General features: G+C 37.8%; 1 protein-coding gene across 1 annotated transcript in view; it reads left to right on the top strand.

The window, feature by feature from the left end:
* NOX4 (NADPH oxidase 4) overlaps positions 1–19,124 on the top strand; it is a 175,648-nt gene that overhangs the window by 84,207 nt on the left and 72,317 nt on the right. Inside the window, exon 12 of the mRNA XM_052662027.1 lies at positions 14,786–14,846. Within this exon, the coding sequence (XP_052517987.1) occupies positions 14,786–14,846 (61 nt within the window). The remainder of the gene's footprint in view (positions 1–14,785; positions 14,847–19,124) is intronic.

A 19,124-nucleotide genomic window follows, 5' to 3' on the forward strand; every position in this document is an offset into this window, starting at 1 on the left:
AATGAATTTGAGTGAAGCAAAAACATTTCTGGGCTAAATTTTACATCATGCTATTATGTTAATTTACTGTCTTTTCCTGCCATTTCCTTCTTTTGTACAATTACTTCTGTTTGACACTTACATGTAAAATGAATGCCTTTCAAGCATTTTCACTGGCTAGTTCCTTTATGGGTTCCTTTAAAATAAAGCAAAACAAAGTGACTTCCCATATGCCAAACCCCACTAAAATTTTATACACATCTTGTCTTTGTCAAGGATAACAGTACCTACTAATTAAATGCCTAAGAGGTTCCTTCTTAAACTTTGAAAATATTACATTATTTAATTCTTCTACAATTTCAAAGATGTGTATTGTTAACTCTATATGATGCAGAAAATAATGTGACTCGAAGATATCAAATAACATAATTGATTAGTGACACACGCAAGGCAGAAACACAGACCTGCCTGTCTGAAAGGTGTGTTGCTAGCTATTCCACCCTGGCTGGCTCCTGCCTCACTCCTGGCCATGTTCAGTGCATTCTTATTTCTAAAAATCCTGTTGCTTTAGGACATACATGTTGGAGTCAACAAAAAATAATGATTATTTTAAAGAGAAATTTACTGAAACTATAAAAATGTATTTTCAGGAGAAATATGCAATTGAAAGTTTTACATTGTCTACGCTACTCAGCTCTTCTAATATTGTGGAAAGTTGAAAGTCAAGTAAATTCCCCTGCTAGAAAAGTCTAATACTTACTTTAATATAGTGTGCCAATATAAGGAAAATACAAATATATAAAATATACATCGGTCACAAATTCACGTTGCTTGGATTTCATCTAATTTTTAAAATGGAGATTCAGTTCAGTTCAGTTTGGTTGCTCAGTCATGTCTGACTCTTAGCGACCCCATAGACTGCAGCATGCAGGCCTCCCTGTCCATCACCAACTCCTGGAACCTACTCAAACTCATGTCCATTGTGTCGGTGATGTCATCAAGCAATCTCAGCCTCTGTCATCCCCTTCTCCTGCTACCTTCAATCTTTCCCAGCATCAGAGTCTTTTCCAGTGTGTCAGTTCTTCACATCAAGTGGCCAAAGTATTGGAGTTTCAGCTTCAACATCGGTTGTTCCAATGAATATTCAGGACTGATTTCCTTTAGGATGGACTGGTTGGATCTCCTTGCAGTCCAAGGAACTCTCAAGAGTCTTCTCCAACACCACAGTTTTAAAGCATCATTCCTTTGGCACTCTCTTTATAGTTCTCTTTATAGTTTAACTCTCCCATCCATAAATGACTACTGGAAAAACCACAGCTTTGACTAGATGGATCTTTGTTGGCAAAGTAATGTCTCTGCTTTTTAATATGCTGTCTAGGTTGGTGGTAGTTTTTCTTCCAAGGAGCAAGTGTCTTTTAATTTCATGTCTGCAGTCACACAATCTGCAGTGATTTTGGAGCCCCCCAAAATAAAGTCTGTCACTGTTTCCATTGTTTCCCCTTCTATTTGCCATAACGTGATGGGACCAGATGCCATGACCTTAGTTTTCTGAATGTTGAGTTTTAAGCCAACTTTTTCACTCTCCTCTTGCACTTTCATCAAGAGACTCTTTAGTCCTTCTTCACTTTCTGCCATAAGGGTGGTGTCATCTGTGTATCTGAGGATATTGATATTTTCCCCAGCAATCTTGATTCCAGCTTGTGCTTCATCCAGCCTGGAATTTCTCATGATGTACTCTGCATATAAGTTAAATAAGCAAGGTGACAGTAGACATCCTTGATGTACTCCTTTCCCAATTTGGAAGTCTGTTTTTCCATGTCCATTTCTAACTGTTGCTTCTCTACTTGCATACAGATTTCTGAGGAGGCAGGTCAGGTGGTCTAGTATTCTCATCTCTTTAAGAATTTTCCACATTTTGTTGTGATCCACACAGTCAAAGGCTTTGGCATAGTCAATAAAGCAAAAGTAGATGTTTTCCTGAAACTCTCTTGCTTTTTCAATGATCAGCGGATGTTGAAATTTGATCTCTGGCTCCTCTAAGTTTTCTAAATCCAGCTTGAACATCTGGAAGTTCAGGTTTCATATACTGTTGAAGTCTGGCTTGGAGAATTTTGAGCATTACCTTACTAGTGTGTGAGATGAGTGCGATTGTGTGGTAGTTTGAGCTTTCTTTGGCATTGTCTTTCTTTGGGATTGGAATGAAAACTGCCCTTTTCCAGTCCTGTGGCCACTGCTGAGTTTTCCAAACTTGCTGGTATATTGAGTGCAGCACTTTCACAGCACTTTTAGGATTTGAAATAGCTCAACTGGAATTCCATCATCTCCACTAGCTTTGCTTGTAGTGATGCTTTCTAAGGCCCACTTGACTTCACATTCCAGGATGTGTGGCTCTAGGTGAGTGATCACACCATCGTGATTATCTGGATTATTAAGATCTTTTTTGTACAGTTCTTCTGTGTGTTCTTGCCACCTCTTCTTAATATCTTCTGCTTTTGTTAGGTCCATACTGTTTCTGTGCTTTATTGTGCTCATCTTTGCATGAAATGTTCCCTTGGTATCTCTAATTTTCCTGAAGAGATCTCTAGTCTTTCCCATTCTATTGTTTTCCTCTATTTCTTTGCATTGATTGCTGAAGAAGGCTTTCTTATCTCTCCTTGCTATTCTTTGGAACTCTGCATTCTAATGGGTATATCTTTCTTTTCTCCTTTGCCTTTTGCTTCTCTTCTTTTCTCAGCTCTTTGTAAGGCCTCCTCAGAGAACCATTTTACCTTTTTGCATTTCTTTTTCTTGGGGATGGTCTTGATCCCTGTCTCCTGTACAATGTCACGAACCTCCGTCCATAGTTCTTCAGGCAATCTATCTATCAGATCTAATCCCTCCCTTGAATCTGTCACTTCTGCTGTGTAATCGTAAGGGATTTGATTTAGGTCATACCTGAATGGTCTAGTGGTTTTCCCTACTTTCTTCAATTTAAGTCTGAATTTGGCAATCAAGAATTCATGATCTGAGCCATAGTCAGATCCCATTCTTGTTTTTGCTGACTGTATAGAGCTTCTCCATCTTTGGCTGCAAAGAATAAAATCACTCTGATTTCAACATTGACCATCTGGTGATGTCCATGTGTAGAGTCTTCTCTTGTGTTGTTGGAAGAGAGTGTTTGCTATGACCAGCGTGTTCTCTTGGCAAAACTCTGTTAGCCTTTGACTTGCTTCATTTTGTACTCCAAGGCCAAATTTTCCTGTTACTCTAGGTAACTCTTGGCTTCCTACTTTTGCATTCTAATCCCCTATGATGAAGAGGACATCTTTTGGGGGTGTTAATTCTAGAAGGTTTCTTAAGGCTTTATAGAAATGGAGATTATGCTTTTACAACTGAAAATGGGGGAAAGTTGGTGCAAAGATAAGGTACAGAAGCACTGCAGTATTTTTCATAATTTCAGTCAAAATAAAGCTAAGTTTTGAGCACCGGTTTAACAGAAAGCCAAAGATTGGTGTTTTCATCACTTAAAGTGCTTCATCATTTCTTATACTTGACATTGACTTTGCTACATAAAGAAGGCATGCTAATTTGGTCGGTCTCTTCAGAATGTTGTGATTGTTTTTTGCTACAGCACTTGCCTTCTCTCAGGGTACAACCAGCAGGCACATGTTTGGTGACTAAAGTTGATGGAGATCAGAGTGTGTTGTGTAGACCATAGATTTTTGAATCCTAAACAACTTGGATTAGATGCACTACTTACTAGTACTATGATCTTGACAAGATAATTAACACACTTATCCTCTGTTTACTTCTTTACAAAACATGGATAATAATAATAACTGGAGTTCAGCATTCAAAAAACTAAGATCATGGCATCTAGTCACATCACTTCTTGGCAAATAAATGGGGAAACAATGGAAACAGTGACAGACTTTATTTTCTTGGGCTCCAAAATTACTGCAGACAGTGACTGCAGCCAAGAAATTAGAAGACGCTTGCTCCTTGGAAGGAAAGCTATGACAAACCTAGACAGCATATTAAAAAGCAGAGACATTACTTTACCAATAAAGGTCTGTCTAGTCAAAACTATGGTTTTTCCAGTAGTCATTTATGGATGTGAGAGTTGGACCAAAAAGAAGGCTGAGTGCCAAAGAATTGATGCTTTGAACTGTGTTGTTGGAGGAGACTCTTGAGAGTCCTTTGGACGGCTGGGAGATCCAACCAGTCCATCCTGAAGGAAATCAGTCCTGAGTATTCATTGAAAGGACTGATGCTGAAGCTGAAACTCTAAGACTTTGGCCACCTGATGAGAAGAGCTGACTCATTTGAACATATCCTGATGCTAAGAAAGATTGAAAATGGGAGGAGAAGGGGATGACAGAGGATGAGATGATTGGATGACATCATCGACTCAATAGACATGAGTATGAGCAAACTCTGGGAGATAGTGAATGACAGGGGAAACCTGTTTTGCTGCAGTTCATGGGGTCTCAAAGTGTTGGACATGACTCAGTGACTGAACAACAATGTAGCTCTGAATATGAATTTAAAAGATTTAACCAAGTGCTAAGTGTGGTGCTTGGTACACAGTAAGTTCTAAGTCAGTTAGAAATTGTTATGATTTTTTTTTTCTGATAATGACTGACCAATCAAAATGGAATTAAATTGATTTTTTTTTTGCTTCTTTCTCCATCATGAAATAACTGACTGAGCTATGACCACAGAGTGGTTTAGAAACAGTCATTTGAAAGACTGGTGGTGCCTCTTGTGGTTTACTAGCCCTTAGGATTGGATGTTTCAGGTTGGGCTTCCAGGAAAACAGATTGGGAGTAGAGATTTGCATGCCAGAAATTTGTCAGGGAGTGTGCTTAGATCAAGAGCTTCCTAGGTGGCGCTAGTAGTAAAGATCCTGCCTAGCAATGCAGGGGGCATAAGACACATGGGTTCTATCCCTGGGTCAGGAAGATTCCCTGAAGGAGGGCATGCCAAGCCACTCCAGTATTCTTGCCTGGAAAATCCCATGGACAGAGGAGCCTGTTAGGCTATAGTCCTTGGAGTTGCAAAGATTTGGACATGACTTGGGTGACTTAGCATGCCCGCACACACAGGCACAGGTCCACATATGGTAAGGAGTGAGGGACAGATGAGGCAAGATAAAATTTCAGCTGTGATATAGATGCGACAGAGGCCTCAGCAGGTCACACAGGAGCTCTGGGGACAGGGGGAAGTGATAGTCCTGAACTGTCCTTTCTTGAAGTCAGGAGGACAAATCCTTATACTCCCAAATTACAGTCCTTGGATATGATGCTTAGACATGGGTGGAGAAGCTTTCTGCTGTGAATGGTGATTCCTCGGGAGAGTCTCAGAGGTGAACTCAGCAGGCAACACTTTTTAGCAGCTAGGAGATAGGGGAGATGAGAGTTTAAATCCTGAAAACTGGCCAAAGGGAGAAGGGAGGAGGACCTGAACAGTGCAGCAGTTTCCAGTATACGTGACACTTAGATGTTGTTGTTGTTCAAGTGCCAAATCATGTACAGCTCTCTGCAACTCCATGCACTGCAGCACGCCAGGCCTCCCCATCCCTCACCATCTCTCAGTGTTTGCCCACGCCCATGTCCATTGAGTCGATGATGCCATCCAACCATCTCATCCTCTTCACCCTCTTCTCCTCTGCCTTCAGTCTTTCCCTGTGTGAGGGTCTTATCCAATGAATTGGAGCTTCACATCAGGTGTCCAAAGTATTGGAGCCATGCAGGAGACCCGCATTTGATCCCTGGCTCGGGAAGATCCTCTGAAGAAGGAAATGGCAGCCCACTTCAGTATTCTTGTCTGGAGAATTCCATGGACAGAGGAGCCTGGTGGGCTACAGTCCATAGGGTCACAAAGAGTAGGACACAACTGAGTGACTAGCAGATAGACATATTTAAATTTATGTATTAAAATATACCTTTTGTGAGATAATTCTATTTTCAAAACTTAAACTTGAGGCACGTATAAATTCTAGTTTATTGAAAGTTCTTGAACTTTAAAAATGTGTAGTCCAAACAGCAGATTGACTTGTTCTGCTGTCGGGGAAGAGGTACCTAAAGCATAAATTATTTAAAGAATCAAAGAAACCAAAGTATCAGTTGATGACAAAGTTGAAGTCAAAATTCAAGTTTTCTGGTTCTTCTCCATTGTTCAGTCTTTATTGGCTTAAAATCTTGGGTAGAATTCTCATTTTATTTTTGACCAACTGGTTGATCTTTTAAGCGTTTTCTAGCTGTTCTCTGTAATTACCAAAGTTTGGATTTTCTACCAAAACAAATGCATTAAGGAATGCTCTCATCTAATTTGAAGCATAAATCAGAGATAGTTTTAAAAAGCCCAAACTTAAGAAAGCATGAAACCTATTGCTTACTACTGAGTGTAATATCTCTTAGTGTTTAACTGAGATAGATATTATTATTAATTTTATGTGAATTCTCAAATAATACAGAATATGATTTTTATAGTAGTAAGTGATTAAAGTTTTCATAATATCTCTATATCCTTTCATTATTTTTTTTATCCAAAATTACACATGTGCTTTCCTGACATCTGTATTCTAAGTTGTATGATTCATTATTTTTAAGCTTGAATAACCTGATTTCACATATTTTTCCATGAGTCACAGGAAAGTCTAGTTGTTAGTTTGTTATTGTCTGTACTCTTACATAGCATGCCTGCATTTCCCATCATTTTTCTGCTTTTTGTTTTTCATCTTTCATCCAGTCACTTGGGTTTGGTCTTTCCCATTTTCAGTGAAAACCAGACAAGAATGGCCATGGATTTCTTAAGACTGGCAAATTATTTTTATTATTATTATTTATTTTACTCCATGGATTTAGATAAAACCAGAAAGTCTTCGTTGGTTGTTTTGATCTTGGGTCTTGGTCTCATCTATTTGACTCTTAAAATTTGCTTTTCTCTAGGGCTTAACAAATCTTATGCTTAGATACATTAGAAACTCAGCTGAGATAGATGATAGATTAGCAAGGCAACAGTGTGTCTTAAACATAGAGCAGGCACGGTGACAGGAATTGCTCCAAAAGGTCACTAGTGTTCAGGAAACTTAACAGGGTATCCGAATTCTCTGAAAAGTTGACATTACCTAATTGCTCTAGTTTGACTTTTTTCCTGGAGAAAATATTCTTTCGGTGCCTGATATGAGCCTGCATGATATATGAACTCAAATAGGTCAGTGTATTCAGAGCAAACCTGTTGTTTAATATTAAACTTGATTTATTCAGTTGGTATTTTTGAATGCTTCCTTTTACTTAGATACCAAAGAAAAAATGATCGATAAGATCCTTTCTTGACTTCAGATCTCCTTTCAGCTACTGCCCCATTTCTCACTTCTTTAATTCTTCTCCTCTTATTCTCTTAAATCCATCAACTTTTGCCCATACCACTCAACTTAAACATTGAGGTCAACGGTGCCCATGTTATTTCTAGGTCCAAGGGTCATTTCCCAGTCCTCAACTGGATTGACCTTTCAGCACCATTTGGCCCAGCTGATCACTTCTTTACTGACACACTGCTTTCATTTTGCTTCCAGGATAGTCACTCACCTGGTTTGTTTTCTAGGTTTCCGGGTACTTTTACTCAGTTTTCTTTTGTTTTTTGCTGTTTCTCATCATCCCATGACCTCTAAATATAAGAACATTCCAGTGTCCATTCCTTGAATTTCTTTTCCTCTCCAGCTAGATCCATTTCTTTAATGGTCTTATCTAATCTTGATGTATCTGTATACTATCATCTTCCAAATTTATATCTCCAGCCCAGGCCCCACCTCTGAAATTCAAGAACCTATATTCAGTTGTCTACAAGGAACTCCCACTTGGGTGTCTAACAGACATCATGAATTAACATTTCTAAAATTGAACTAATCTTTATTTATCTTCTTGTACTTCAGTTAATACCAGCTCAGTTGTCCAGGTTACTTAAGTTGAAAATCTGGACATCGTTCTTGACTTTTGTCTTTTTTCTTTTTTTAAAGCGTAGTCAACAATCCACCCACAGATTTTCTTGGTTCTACCTCCAAAGTATATTCACTGTTTCTGTGGCTGTCACCCAGGTCCTGTCTACGACTCTCTCAATAGCCTCCTGGTGGCTCTCCATCCGTCTGCCTTACTCACCTACCATTTAATCTTAACAAGCAACCAGGGTGATCATTTTGAAGTGAAAACCAGATCATGTCATTTTTCTGTTCAAACACCAGGCAGTTCTCACCTTGAGTTATAGTTGATATCTGTTGACTTGTATCTGTGTGTGTAGTGTGTGTGTGTTTGTGTGTGTGTGTGAGTGAGTTGGGGAGGTCAGAGATCAGTGTGTCTGGAATATACTAAGACAAAGGAAAGATGGTAGGAGATAAGGCCAGAGAAGTCATGAGGAGTCAGAGTTGGTATGGTTATATAACACTGCAAGGGCTTTTGCTTTTACTTTAAGAGAGGAAGGAGCCAATGGAGGTCTCTGGGTGGAGGAAGGAGATCACCTGGCTTACTTTTTAACAGGGTCACTCCAGCTGCTGTGTTAAGATGAAGGGAGAAAGGAGCAGAGCAGAGGACCAGTTGGGAGGCTACTGAGGTCATCCAACCGGGGTGTGACGATGCTCAGAGTGGAGCTGGTGGCAGTTCCTGATTTATTTGAAAGTTAAGAGTTAGCAGGATTTCTTGTTAGACTGGGTATGTGAAGGACATAGAAGAATTAAGGTTTTGTTTTGTTTGCTTTGGTCTGAGCAACTGGAGCTACACTAACTAAGATAGGGAGGGCTGTGGAGAGAGCAGGTTATGATGAGGATTTATAGAGCTCAGTTTGGGAGGTGTAAATGTGAAATGGCACTTAGGCTACTTGTATTAAATCTTTCCTGAGCAAGTGAATGACATCTCAGCGCTACTTTCCACGGTATGGGTTGTTCCTGCATCCTGAGCCCTTTTTTGGCCCACCTCTGCTGGTCCAACTGGTGTTTGGTTTTCTGGGGATAGAGTTGCTTGGCTTGTGCTTGGGGTAAGGTAATCTGGGGACATCAAGTTAACCCATACACAGACATGGGCACTTTAAAAAAAAAAAAAATCCTATAAATCCAAGCTCAGCTTTCTCCTATTGTCTCTTTAAGACTTGAGTTTCCCCAAACTTATGTAGGAAGGATGGACTTTGTTCTCAAGGTGATCCCCTTTTTGAAGATAGTGGGATTTCAGCTCTGAAATTTGTTTCAGTCAGTTCCCAAACCACCATCTCATCCACATTTTATCTTTCAAAATATTCTTATATCTTTCCATTGTTGGTATTGTTCCCTATGTATTGTCTATATTTTTATAATCTTAAACTATTATCTTAGTGGGTTGTTGTTTTTTTTTTTTGAGGGAGTTGAGATAATATACACATTCCGTTGAAGTTAGCGAAAATCTCATTTACATACATTTCCAGGAGCTTTCTGTTTAATATTTAGCATATTTTCTCATGTAAATATATGACTAAATACTAATTTTTCCTTCAAGTAAAACAGTAAATAAGGAAATGTTATATTTGTCAAAATGTTTAGAGTCAAGATGTTACACTATGATGGATTTTTCACTTTTGGCTCATTATCTCCTGTCTTACTTTTAGAACAGTCCTCATTTGTGAAATTATAGGAACTCCTGTAACTTTGTAATACTTAAAACATATGTGTTGAATGAATAAATTTTAGAAGAATTGCCCATTGTTGAAGTCCTTATTCATTCTCAGGTTAATTCTCCAGTGTTACATTAACTGATACTTGAATGCATATCTGCTGAGCGTAAGATGATGTGAAATCTATAATGATTTAGAAGGAATTCTTGATCTCAAGACACTTAAGTGTATTAATACCAGAAAAAAAATTATGCCAAATTAAAGAAGTGGAATCATAAAAAAGGATGTAAAAGTCAAGTAATTTGGAATTTCAGGAAGTTAAGAATTTTTATAGCATGGGAAAATGAGATTTCTTCATGAAAATGGTGGCCTTTGAAATAAGTCTTAAAGAATTGCTAGTGTTCAGTATGAGAAATGGGAATGAACTCATTAATAGATGGGGGAAAATGAAGAAACAAGAAAATATACTAGTTGATCCATGTTGGTTTAGCTGGGTTAGAGTGAATCAAAGAGAAACAATGGAATATAAAACTGGAAAGGGTTTGGAACAAATGTGGTTGGTCATAGACTGTAGGAAAGAAAGAATACGTGGATTTTCCCCTGAAAGCGTTAGTTGCTCAGTCATGTCCTCCTCTTTGGGACCACATATACTATAGCCCACAAGGCCCCACTGTCCATGGAATTCTCTAGGCAAGAATACTAGGGTTGCCATCCCCTTCTCCAGAGGATCTTCCCCACCAGGGACTGAACCCAGGTCTAATGCACTGCAGGCAGATTCTTTATCACCTGAGCCACCAGGGAAGCCTAGAAAATGTATTTTCCTATAGAAGGACATGAAAGGTTAATCAATAGGAGACTGCTATAATCAGACATTTTCTTTAGTAGTATGATTTGAAAAAACTTGAAAGTTGATTGAATTCTAGCAGGAAGAGAAATACCTGGCAGTACTCTGAGATTTGAACCTCTTTTCTGGTAGGATGTAGGTTCTATGTCCAGATCTATGGGAATTAGAAAGAGATAATTTGGAAAATAAGATAATAGCGATTTTGGATGTGTTACAATTTAGAGTGAATTTCAGCTGAAAATTATCTAGCAGGCATAGAAAATGTGAAGCTAGAGCTTTGGAAAAGAGTTTTAAAAATAAAGATGTGACAATAATGATTAAAGAACATCATATTCTGTGATCATTTTCTCTGGTTTAAGATATTTGTTACATTAAAAATTTAATGCTTACTATAATAACATGCATTTTAGAATTATTTTTATTTTTTATTGCAAACCTCTTGATTTAAAAAGAAACCCATTGTGGCTTTTAAATTTCTTTTCCATGTTGGATAAATTCTTGTGCAGTGACATCATTTTTACATTTTGTTCTCAAATGTAGGATGATTATGTAATATCTGTTTATATTTTTGTGGGACAGTTATAAAATCGTTAGTCATTTGAGCACATTAGAAACCCAATGTCATTTTGAACAAATAATTTGAAGAAAACGTTTGTTTTTCTCCAGGATATCAAAGCACACATTCCTCCAGGGCTGTTGTTGCAAATTCTGTCACTTTATCTGCTACTGCTAAGTCGTTTCAGTCATGTCCCACTCTGTGCGACCCCATAGACGTCAGTCCACCAGGCTCCCCCGTCCCTGGGATTCTCCAGGCAAGAACACTGGAGTGGGTTGCCATTTCCTTCTCCAATGCATGAAAGTGAAAATTGAAAATGAAGTAGCTTAGTCGTGTCCAGCTCTTAGCGACCCCATGAACTGCAGCCTACCAGGCTCCTCTGTCCATGGGATTTTCCAGGCAAGAGTACTGGAGTCGGGTGCCATTGCCTTCTTGTCACTTTATCTACTTCTCCTTAAACTAAGTGATGACTATTCTGCTACTTACATTAAGGTCAACATCAGCCATGCTCCATTCTCTTCCCCTAGGAAACTTAAGTGAGACTAAAGTATGACTCAGCAATTCTTTGATGTTTATATTTTAAATTAAACTTTTAAAATTTTTAAAATCATAAACATTAAAAAGCATAATTTTTAAATAAATGTGTATGAAATGAGTTATTTTCTCTGTCTTCAATTTACCTCCCAGGAGCTAATATTTTTTTTAATATATATTCTCATCAATGTATTTTTCTGTATTGAGGAAGAATACTAATATCTGTTTTTATTTTAATAATGTGAACTTTATTACACATGTTTTACTTCAATGTTTTTAATTAAAAATTTGTCATCACCATATTTCTTTATAATGTTCTAAGAGAAGACAACCATAGATATGAATATTATTTATTCCCTTTCAGAAGTTTTCTAAGCAACTTTAAAAAGACAGTGAAACAACATTAAAGAATCTCTACACTGCTTTAGACAACATCAGTGAATCCGAACATTATTTGTGGAAAGCCACTAATGTGATTCTAAGATTTTCAGTCATTGTTTCAAAACACATATGTAGAAGTCATTCTGTTTGCTATTCTGTTCTGGCCTCCTTCAAATTTGGGGTGATGTGATTGGGAAAAGACTCTGTTAAAATCTGTCTTCTTAATTCCTAGCAAGTTTGAGGAAGTATCAGTGATTTATAACGGCATTATTCCCAAGAGTTTGGGAGAAACAATATTGAGTTTCCTCTACTCACAACTAGATCAGCTTTTAAAGCTGTTCTGATGCATTTGGCCAGCATTTAGAAGAGGGAGGTTTAAAGGCTACTACACAACATGAGGGAATGTTAAAATCATATGTAGTTATCATTCATAGGATCTGCACTGAAAGAATAGAACAGAGATGTGAATATTTGGCAAAATGCACATTTCCTTTAGAATATATTATAAGGTTAAATCAAGCCAGATGCGCACTCAGACATACAAAGACTAACTTTGTTGCTCCTTGTTCTGTCTTCTTGGCTTAAGTCTTCTTTTCATAACCTGAGATTTAATTCACAGTAAGGGAAACATCAAGAGACATGTGGACAATCAGACTGGTAGCCTAGAACTCTGCTGAGAGCCTTGCTTCCTGGCGGCTACAGCTTTTACTCCAGAGGCTCTGGCCGGCATTAAGTAGTGTGAAGCCAAAGTGGTGGGTGGTCTTTAGAGATTACATCATTTTGTTTGGAGATTTACTAATGACAAAACTGATTGGAGTTATTAAAAACTAGAATGTAATTTAAGAGTCAAAATGATTAGAATCAAAATTATAAATAGAATAATATAATTTTAATAGTATCAATATATTTAAATAGTATAATTTTTATAATATTTTGATGTGTTTCAATATTTTAAACTACTATTCATAGTAATAATCCTATTAGAAACACCGACTGTCAAATTGTGGTTTGGAAATTCCAAGTTACAATAGATCTCAACCCCGAACATGTGCTTTTTAGTTTATAATTTCTCATGAACAGATGATGAATATCTATTTATTTAGTGTTTTCATTGACTTCCAATCTGTTGTTCTTCTTTGATGAGTTTTTACATTATCTCCATGGTGTCTTCACCTTCCTTTATTTCTTTTCTTTAGAGCATCCTTATGCGACCTGTATTAATTGGTCAACACAGTGAGCCTGAGGATCTTCAACTTGCTTCATGTAGCCCATTCTGTATTACAGGGCCCTCAGAGCCACTGCCATTTTCTTTTATCTGTGCTTTAACTTCGGCCCATATTTTTCTTTAAGTTATATTGTTGTACATTGATTCTAAGGGCTTCTCCAGTAGCTCAGCTGTGAAGAATCTCCTGCAATGCAGGAGAAGCGCAGGAGACCAGGGTTCAATCCCTGGGTTGGGAAGATGCCCTAGAGAAGGAAATGGCAACCCACTCCAGTATTCTTGCCTGGGAATCCCATGGATAGAGGAGCTTGGCAGACTACAGTCTGTGGGGGTCACAAAGAGTTGGTCAGGACTTATTGACTAAACAACACATTGATTCTACTCATCTTCAACAAATCCTTTTTTATCCTTCTACTCCATTTGATTTCTCATGCAATCCTTACCCATTTTCCATATCTTTCTTTGCTTTAGTGGAGACAGTGGCCTGCCACAGTTAAGAAGTATATAGTCAGACAGGCCTGGATCCAAACTCTGTCTTGGATCTACTCTACTCAATTTTCTTAACTATATAAGACAACTCACCAGGGTTATCATGAGCTTTTAGAAATGAACTTGGCCATGCCTTTGGCCCATGGTACTCAATGAACACTGTGCAGTCACATGCACATGATCCTTTACCCATAACTCTCATGTTAGATGTATTTTCAGAATTCAGAATTTCGAGGCTTTTTAAAAAATAAAAAGTATACATATTTAATATATTACATAAGATCTTTAACAGGATATGAGGCAGCATTTTTAAAGACATGAGTATTTCATTAGGAAAGTACTTCTGTATAAAAGTTCATTAACCTCACATCATTACCTTCCCATCAATTCAGTTGGATAGTACCACCTGGGCCATTTTAAAAAACTCATTTTTGAGAAATTTTGAATTCTAGAATTGTGGAAAGAGATTGGGATTCTTAAAAGGAGATTCTGCATTTTCTTATTGTGAACTGAAAATTACTCCCATTTTTGCTATGTGGCTATTTTCTATATTTCCTAAACATGGGACCACAGATACTTTTTCTTACCTCCAGTACCACAGTTCACTCCCTTTTCCAGGTACCTTTACATTTTACTCTAGATTTTTTTGAGAATTAAGGGAGAGAATGAAATAAAACTCTTTCAGTAGGAGTTCCTTCACTGGACATAATGAAATCAGGTCATGCTGATAATTTTTTTTTTTCATTTCACTGGAATTTATTAGAATATGAAGTGTATAATAATATCTGTGAAGAAAAAGACACTAAAATCATTAGTCTTCATTTCTTCCTTTGTGGTTAAAAGCTATGTCCTCATAAATATTTCAACTCAGAGGATCCTTAAGCAAGATTTGTGTTTAGATACACTAGCAGTTTTAGGCTATGTGTATTGTTTTGTTTTATATAAATATGTATGGGTTTTTAGAGAAATGGGTATTGTCTTATTGACTCCTTGGCATTGCTTTATTTTTCCGGCACTAATGAGGATCTGTATAGATTTTTACTCCATTCCTTTCTATTTTCTATTGATTTTGGAGATATGCTATGAGAATAAAAGTAGTAATTGAATCACAGTCTGGAAATACATAATTATTATTCAGAATTGATTCCAGTATTTATTTATTTTTTAGTGTCCTACTGAAACCAAAGCAACATTTGGGGTCCACCTTAAGATAGTAGGAGACTGGACAGGTATGTAGAACATAGAGTTTTAAAATATATGCTTTGAAAATAGTAGGTCATACAATAATTTAAATGTTTAACTACTGGAACGACCAACATGTTTAGAAATGTATGCATGTTCTCAAGCTGTTGTTTTGTTTTCCTTCTTTGCTTGTACATTTTTGATATTCAAGTGTTTTTTGTTTTCCTTGTAAGATGTATTTTTGGAATTGGAATACCTTGGATATCAGTCATTGTTAATAGTGCGTTGTTCATGTGATTGTAAATCATAGCTTTCTGCCTGCTTGTCAGATGTACTGGCAGCAGTGCGAACATTGAAATGTATGTTTTAGTGAATGTCATTTTAAAGTTAGTGTATTTACTTTCAAAATACTCAACACCTAGGATTCAGTTCAGTTCAGTTGCTCAGTCATGTCCAACACTGCGACCCCATGGACTGCAGCACGCCAGGCCTCCCTGTCCATCACCAACTCCCAGAGTTTACTCAAACTCATGTCCATTGAGTTGGTGATGCCACCCAACCATCTCATCCTCTGTCGTCCCCTTCTCCCACCTTCAATCTTTCCCAGCATCAGGGTCTTTTCCAGTAAGTCAGTTATTTGCATCAGGTGGCCAAAGTATTGGAGTTTCAGCTTCAACATCAGTCCTTCCAGTGAACACTCAGGACTTATTTCCTTTAGGATGGACTGCTTGGGTCTCCTTGCAGTCCAAGGGACTTGCAAGAGTCTTCTCCAACACCACAGTTCAAAAGCATCAATTCTTTGGCACTCAGCTCTCTTTATAGTCCAACTCTCACATCTACACGACTACTGGAAAAACCATAGCTTTGACTAGACAGACCTTTGTTGGCAAAGTAATATCTTTGCTTTCTAATACGATGTCTAGGTTGGTCATAACTTTTTTTCCAAGAAGCAAGTGTCTTTTAATTTGCAATCACACAAATCTAGTTCCTGCATCACCTTTTGCATGGTATGGATGAGATGGCTGGATGGCATCACTGACTCGATGGACGTGAATCTGAGTGAACTCCGGGAGTTGGTGATGGACAGGGAGGCCTGGCGTGCTGCGATTCATGGGGTTGCAAAGAGTCAGACATGACTGAGTGACTGAACTGAACTGAACTGATCTTTATATATATATATATATATAACAACTCTTCAACATCTTTGGGATGGTGGTCATTTATAATAGCTGATCTGTTGGTGGTAATTTGCTGTTTTATTGATTTTTTAATTATTATCTGAAAGGTGCATTGAATTAAGAACTGTGAGTAAATGAAAGAAATATTACACCTTCTTCCCTGGTGGCTCAGACGGTAAAGCGTCTGCCTGCAATGTGGGAGACCCGGGTTCCATTCCTGGGTTGGGAAGATCCCCTGGAGAAGGAAATGGCAATCCACTCCAGCACTCTTGCCTGGAAAATCCCATGGACGGAGGAGCCTGATAGGCTACAGTCCATGGGGTCGCAAATAGGGTCGCAAATAGTCGGACACAACTGAGCGACTTCACTTCACTTATATTCCCTCAGCCCAACAGAGTGACTGACACGTAAGTGATCAGTAAATGTTAACTTGTTGGCTGATTGTTTATTTTGGTTTCTCAAAGGAAAGGATGCAAATGTAAATAAAGAGTAATTTTTTAATTGAGTCCTGAACTAGGAGTTGGTTTGTGAAAACTATAGGGAATCAGAAAAAGGCAGGGTCAGTGTGATCTAGGGCCATACGAGAAGCTTCACATAGAAGACAGATTGTAAGCCCAACTTGAGAATCAGGCAGGTGAAGAAAGAAGGTGACCCACAGCACTGTTAAAAATCAGGCAAGGTAAATTTGCCCTTATTCAGGAAAGGTAAGTTTCTTAAAGAAGGCTATCAGAAGTAAAGATGTTTTGGGGAGTAGTATGGTAAAACCTGTTGCAGATCTTGAATGCCTTGACAAGGTGTTAGAACAGCTTGGAGATGTTAGGGAGCGTTTGAAGGATCGGAAGCATCGTAGTGAAAGTGGTGCTAATAACTTGCTAGTGGACAGGGTTAGGATTAAGGGAAGACTGATTGGTCCTGGAAGGCAGAGGAGAAGGAATCAGTGGAGGAGTGAGGCTGGAAACTGAGGATGTCCTTGCAAGCGCAGTTTAAGAAGTTAGTATTAGAAAGGGGGGCTATTTATTGTAAGAATCAGGAAAGGACAAGATGTTTTGTAACAGAGAAGGGATATTTTAGAAAAGTAAGTTGAAAAAGTTTGTGTGAGACACTTAAAAATAATAGTGTATATAAAATTCTTTGTCTATAGAAAGAGCAGTCAACTTGGAATTGGAGATGAGAAGAGAATGGGGGAAATATGCAGCATAGGATTTAATGGGCAGATGATGAAACAATCCAAAGATATTTGAGTAGGATGACCTATTTGGAATCAATGAGAAAAATCAGGCTTCAGTTCAAATTATTTATTTGATAGCTTTTGAAACAGATTATGGTAGTTCATTGTGAGAAGGATACTGATGTTGTATAGAAATAGTTCCCATAATCCTGGAACTAGTTGATATAAGTAAAGAGTTGGGGTTTTTTTGCACTGTTTGACAAAAAATGAGTGAAGTTCTTCTCTGGTAAGAATCCCAATATAGTAAAAATTAACTTTAGCAATGAATGATAATCGATAGAGTTCTATATCTGAAGGGAAACAAGTGCAATGAAGTCATAATTTAATTCATCAGGGTAAGGAGATAGTTTATCATGGCTTATTACTAGCTATTGTTACCGAGTTTCTTCATAAAGTTATTTTCTATTGTCATTATCTCATCATTTATTTTAATGTTTTCTATTAAGAATTCTTAATAGTTTTAATTTTATCCTCTTTTTTAATGTACAGTGCCACAGAAGGGGAAACAAGCTCATTCTCTTCAGAGAGTTCAGTTCCAGTTAGATGCTTTTCAATTAACAGACTTTATTGGTTGTTGACTTTAAATATTTGTTGATTTGGGGGAAAATGTCAGGCATTCATGCAGAGAACCACTAAATAATTCTGCCACTGCCACTTTAGTTCAAAAATGTTTTAGCTGTCTTATAAAAATAATTATGGAAGGAAAAATGGGGATAGCATTGCTGAAATCAAAGATTATTGATTTTTATTCTAAAAGAATTGATATTATGTACTCTATATTAAAAGCAGTAGTTTTAGAAAATACACCAAAGAGATGCTTAAGAAGTTGAAAAACAGAGGTTTACTTTTTAAATTGGCTGAGAAATGTTTTACTGTGACTAGTTCTTCCCTGAAATATGTTCTGCCTGCTGAGCCACAAGGGAAGCCCAAGAATACTGGAGTGGGTAACCTGGCCCTTCTCCAGCAGATCTTCCCGACCCAGGAATCGAACCAGGGTCTCCTGCATTGCAGGTGGATTCTTTACCAACTGAACTATCAGGAAAATCTGATATGCTCTGCCTAGACAGGTCTAAAGAACAGGTTTAGTACTGTTCTTTAGTACCCACCTCATGGGTCTAATCTAAGACTAATCCGCTACACCCAGCTGTAAGAGTACCCGAGAAGTAAATGAAGCAGCTATATAGCACAGGACAAGGAGGCAGCAAAGTTTTGTATTTGTTGTCTAGCTTTGGGGGCTTTCCCAGAGGCTCAGTGGTAAAGAATCCACCTGCAATGTAGGAGACACAGAGAGACAGGTTTAATCCCTGGGTTGGGAAGATCCTGTGGAGGATGGCATGGCAACCCACTCCAGTATTCTTGCGTGGAGAATCCCATGGACAGAGGAGCCTCGTGGGCTACAGTCCATGGAGTCGCAAAGAGTCAGACAGGACTGAAGTGACTAAGCATGCATGCTAGTTGCATCTCCTAAGTATGTGAAAGACTCATTAAGTTTAGAAGACTCTTCAAACCTCTTTAATTCTGCAATTGAGGTTTTTACTTGAAATGATGATGATAGAGGGGTGGAGCAAATTATCTGACAGGATTTCTCTTTGAAATGAATTAATACCTGTTGCTTTTCTAGAATCAGTCCTGCCTCCCAATTTCAAATGTATGGTTACATTTTGATTGCCAGTTGGAGTGATTATCATTCTCATAGTCCCAAATAAGTTTTTTTTACTTTCTTCATTAGGTATCATTACTACTGGATAATGTCTCACCATTGGTTATTTTAATGGTTTAAGTAGCAGGTGACTTTTACTATAAAACATTATATACCTAATATCCACATGTAATTAATCTGAAAATCTTTTCATTGTTCCACTCAGTAATTAATGGATTGATGATAATTGGATGGACATCCCACAAAAGGCCTATTGTGT

This window comes from Budorcas taxicolor, chromosome 25, assembly GCF_023091745.1.
Source record: "Budorcas taxicolor isolate Tak-1 chromosome 25, Takin1.1, whole genome shotgun sequence".
NCBI lineage: Eukaryota > Metazoa > Chordata > Mammalia > Artiodactyla > Bovidae > Budorcas > Budorcas taxicolor.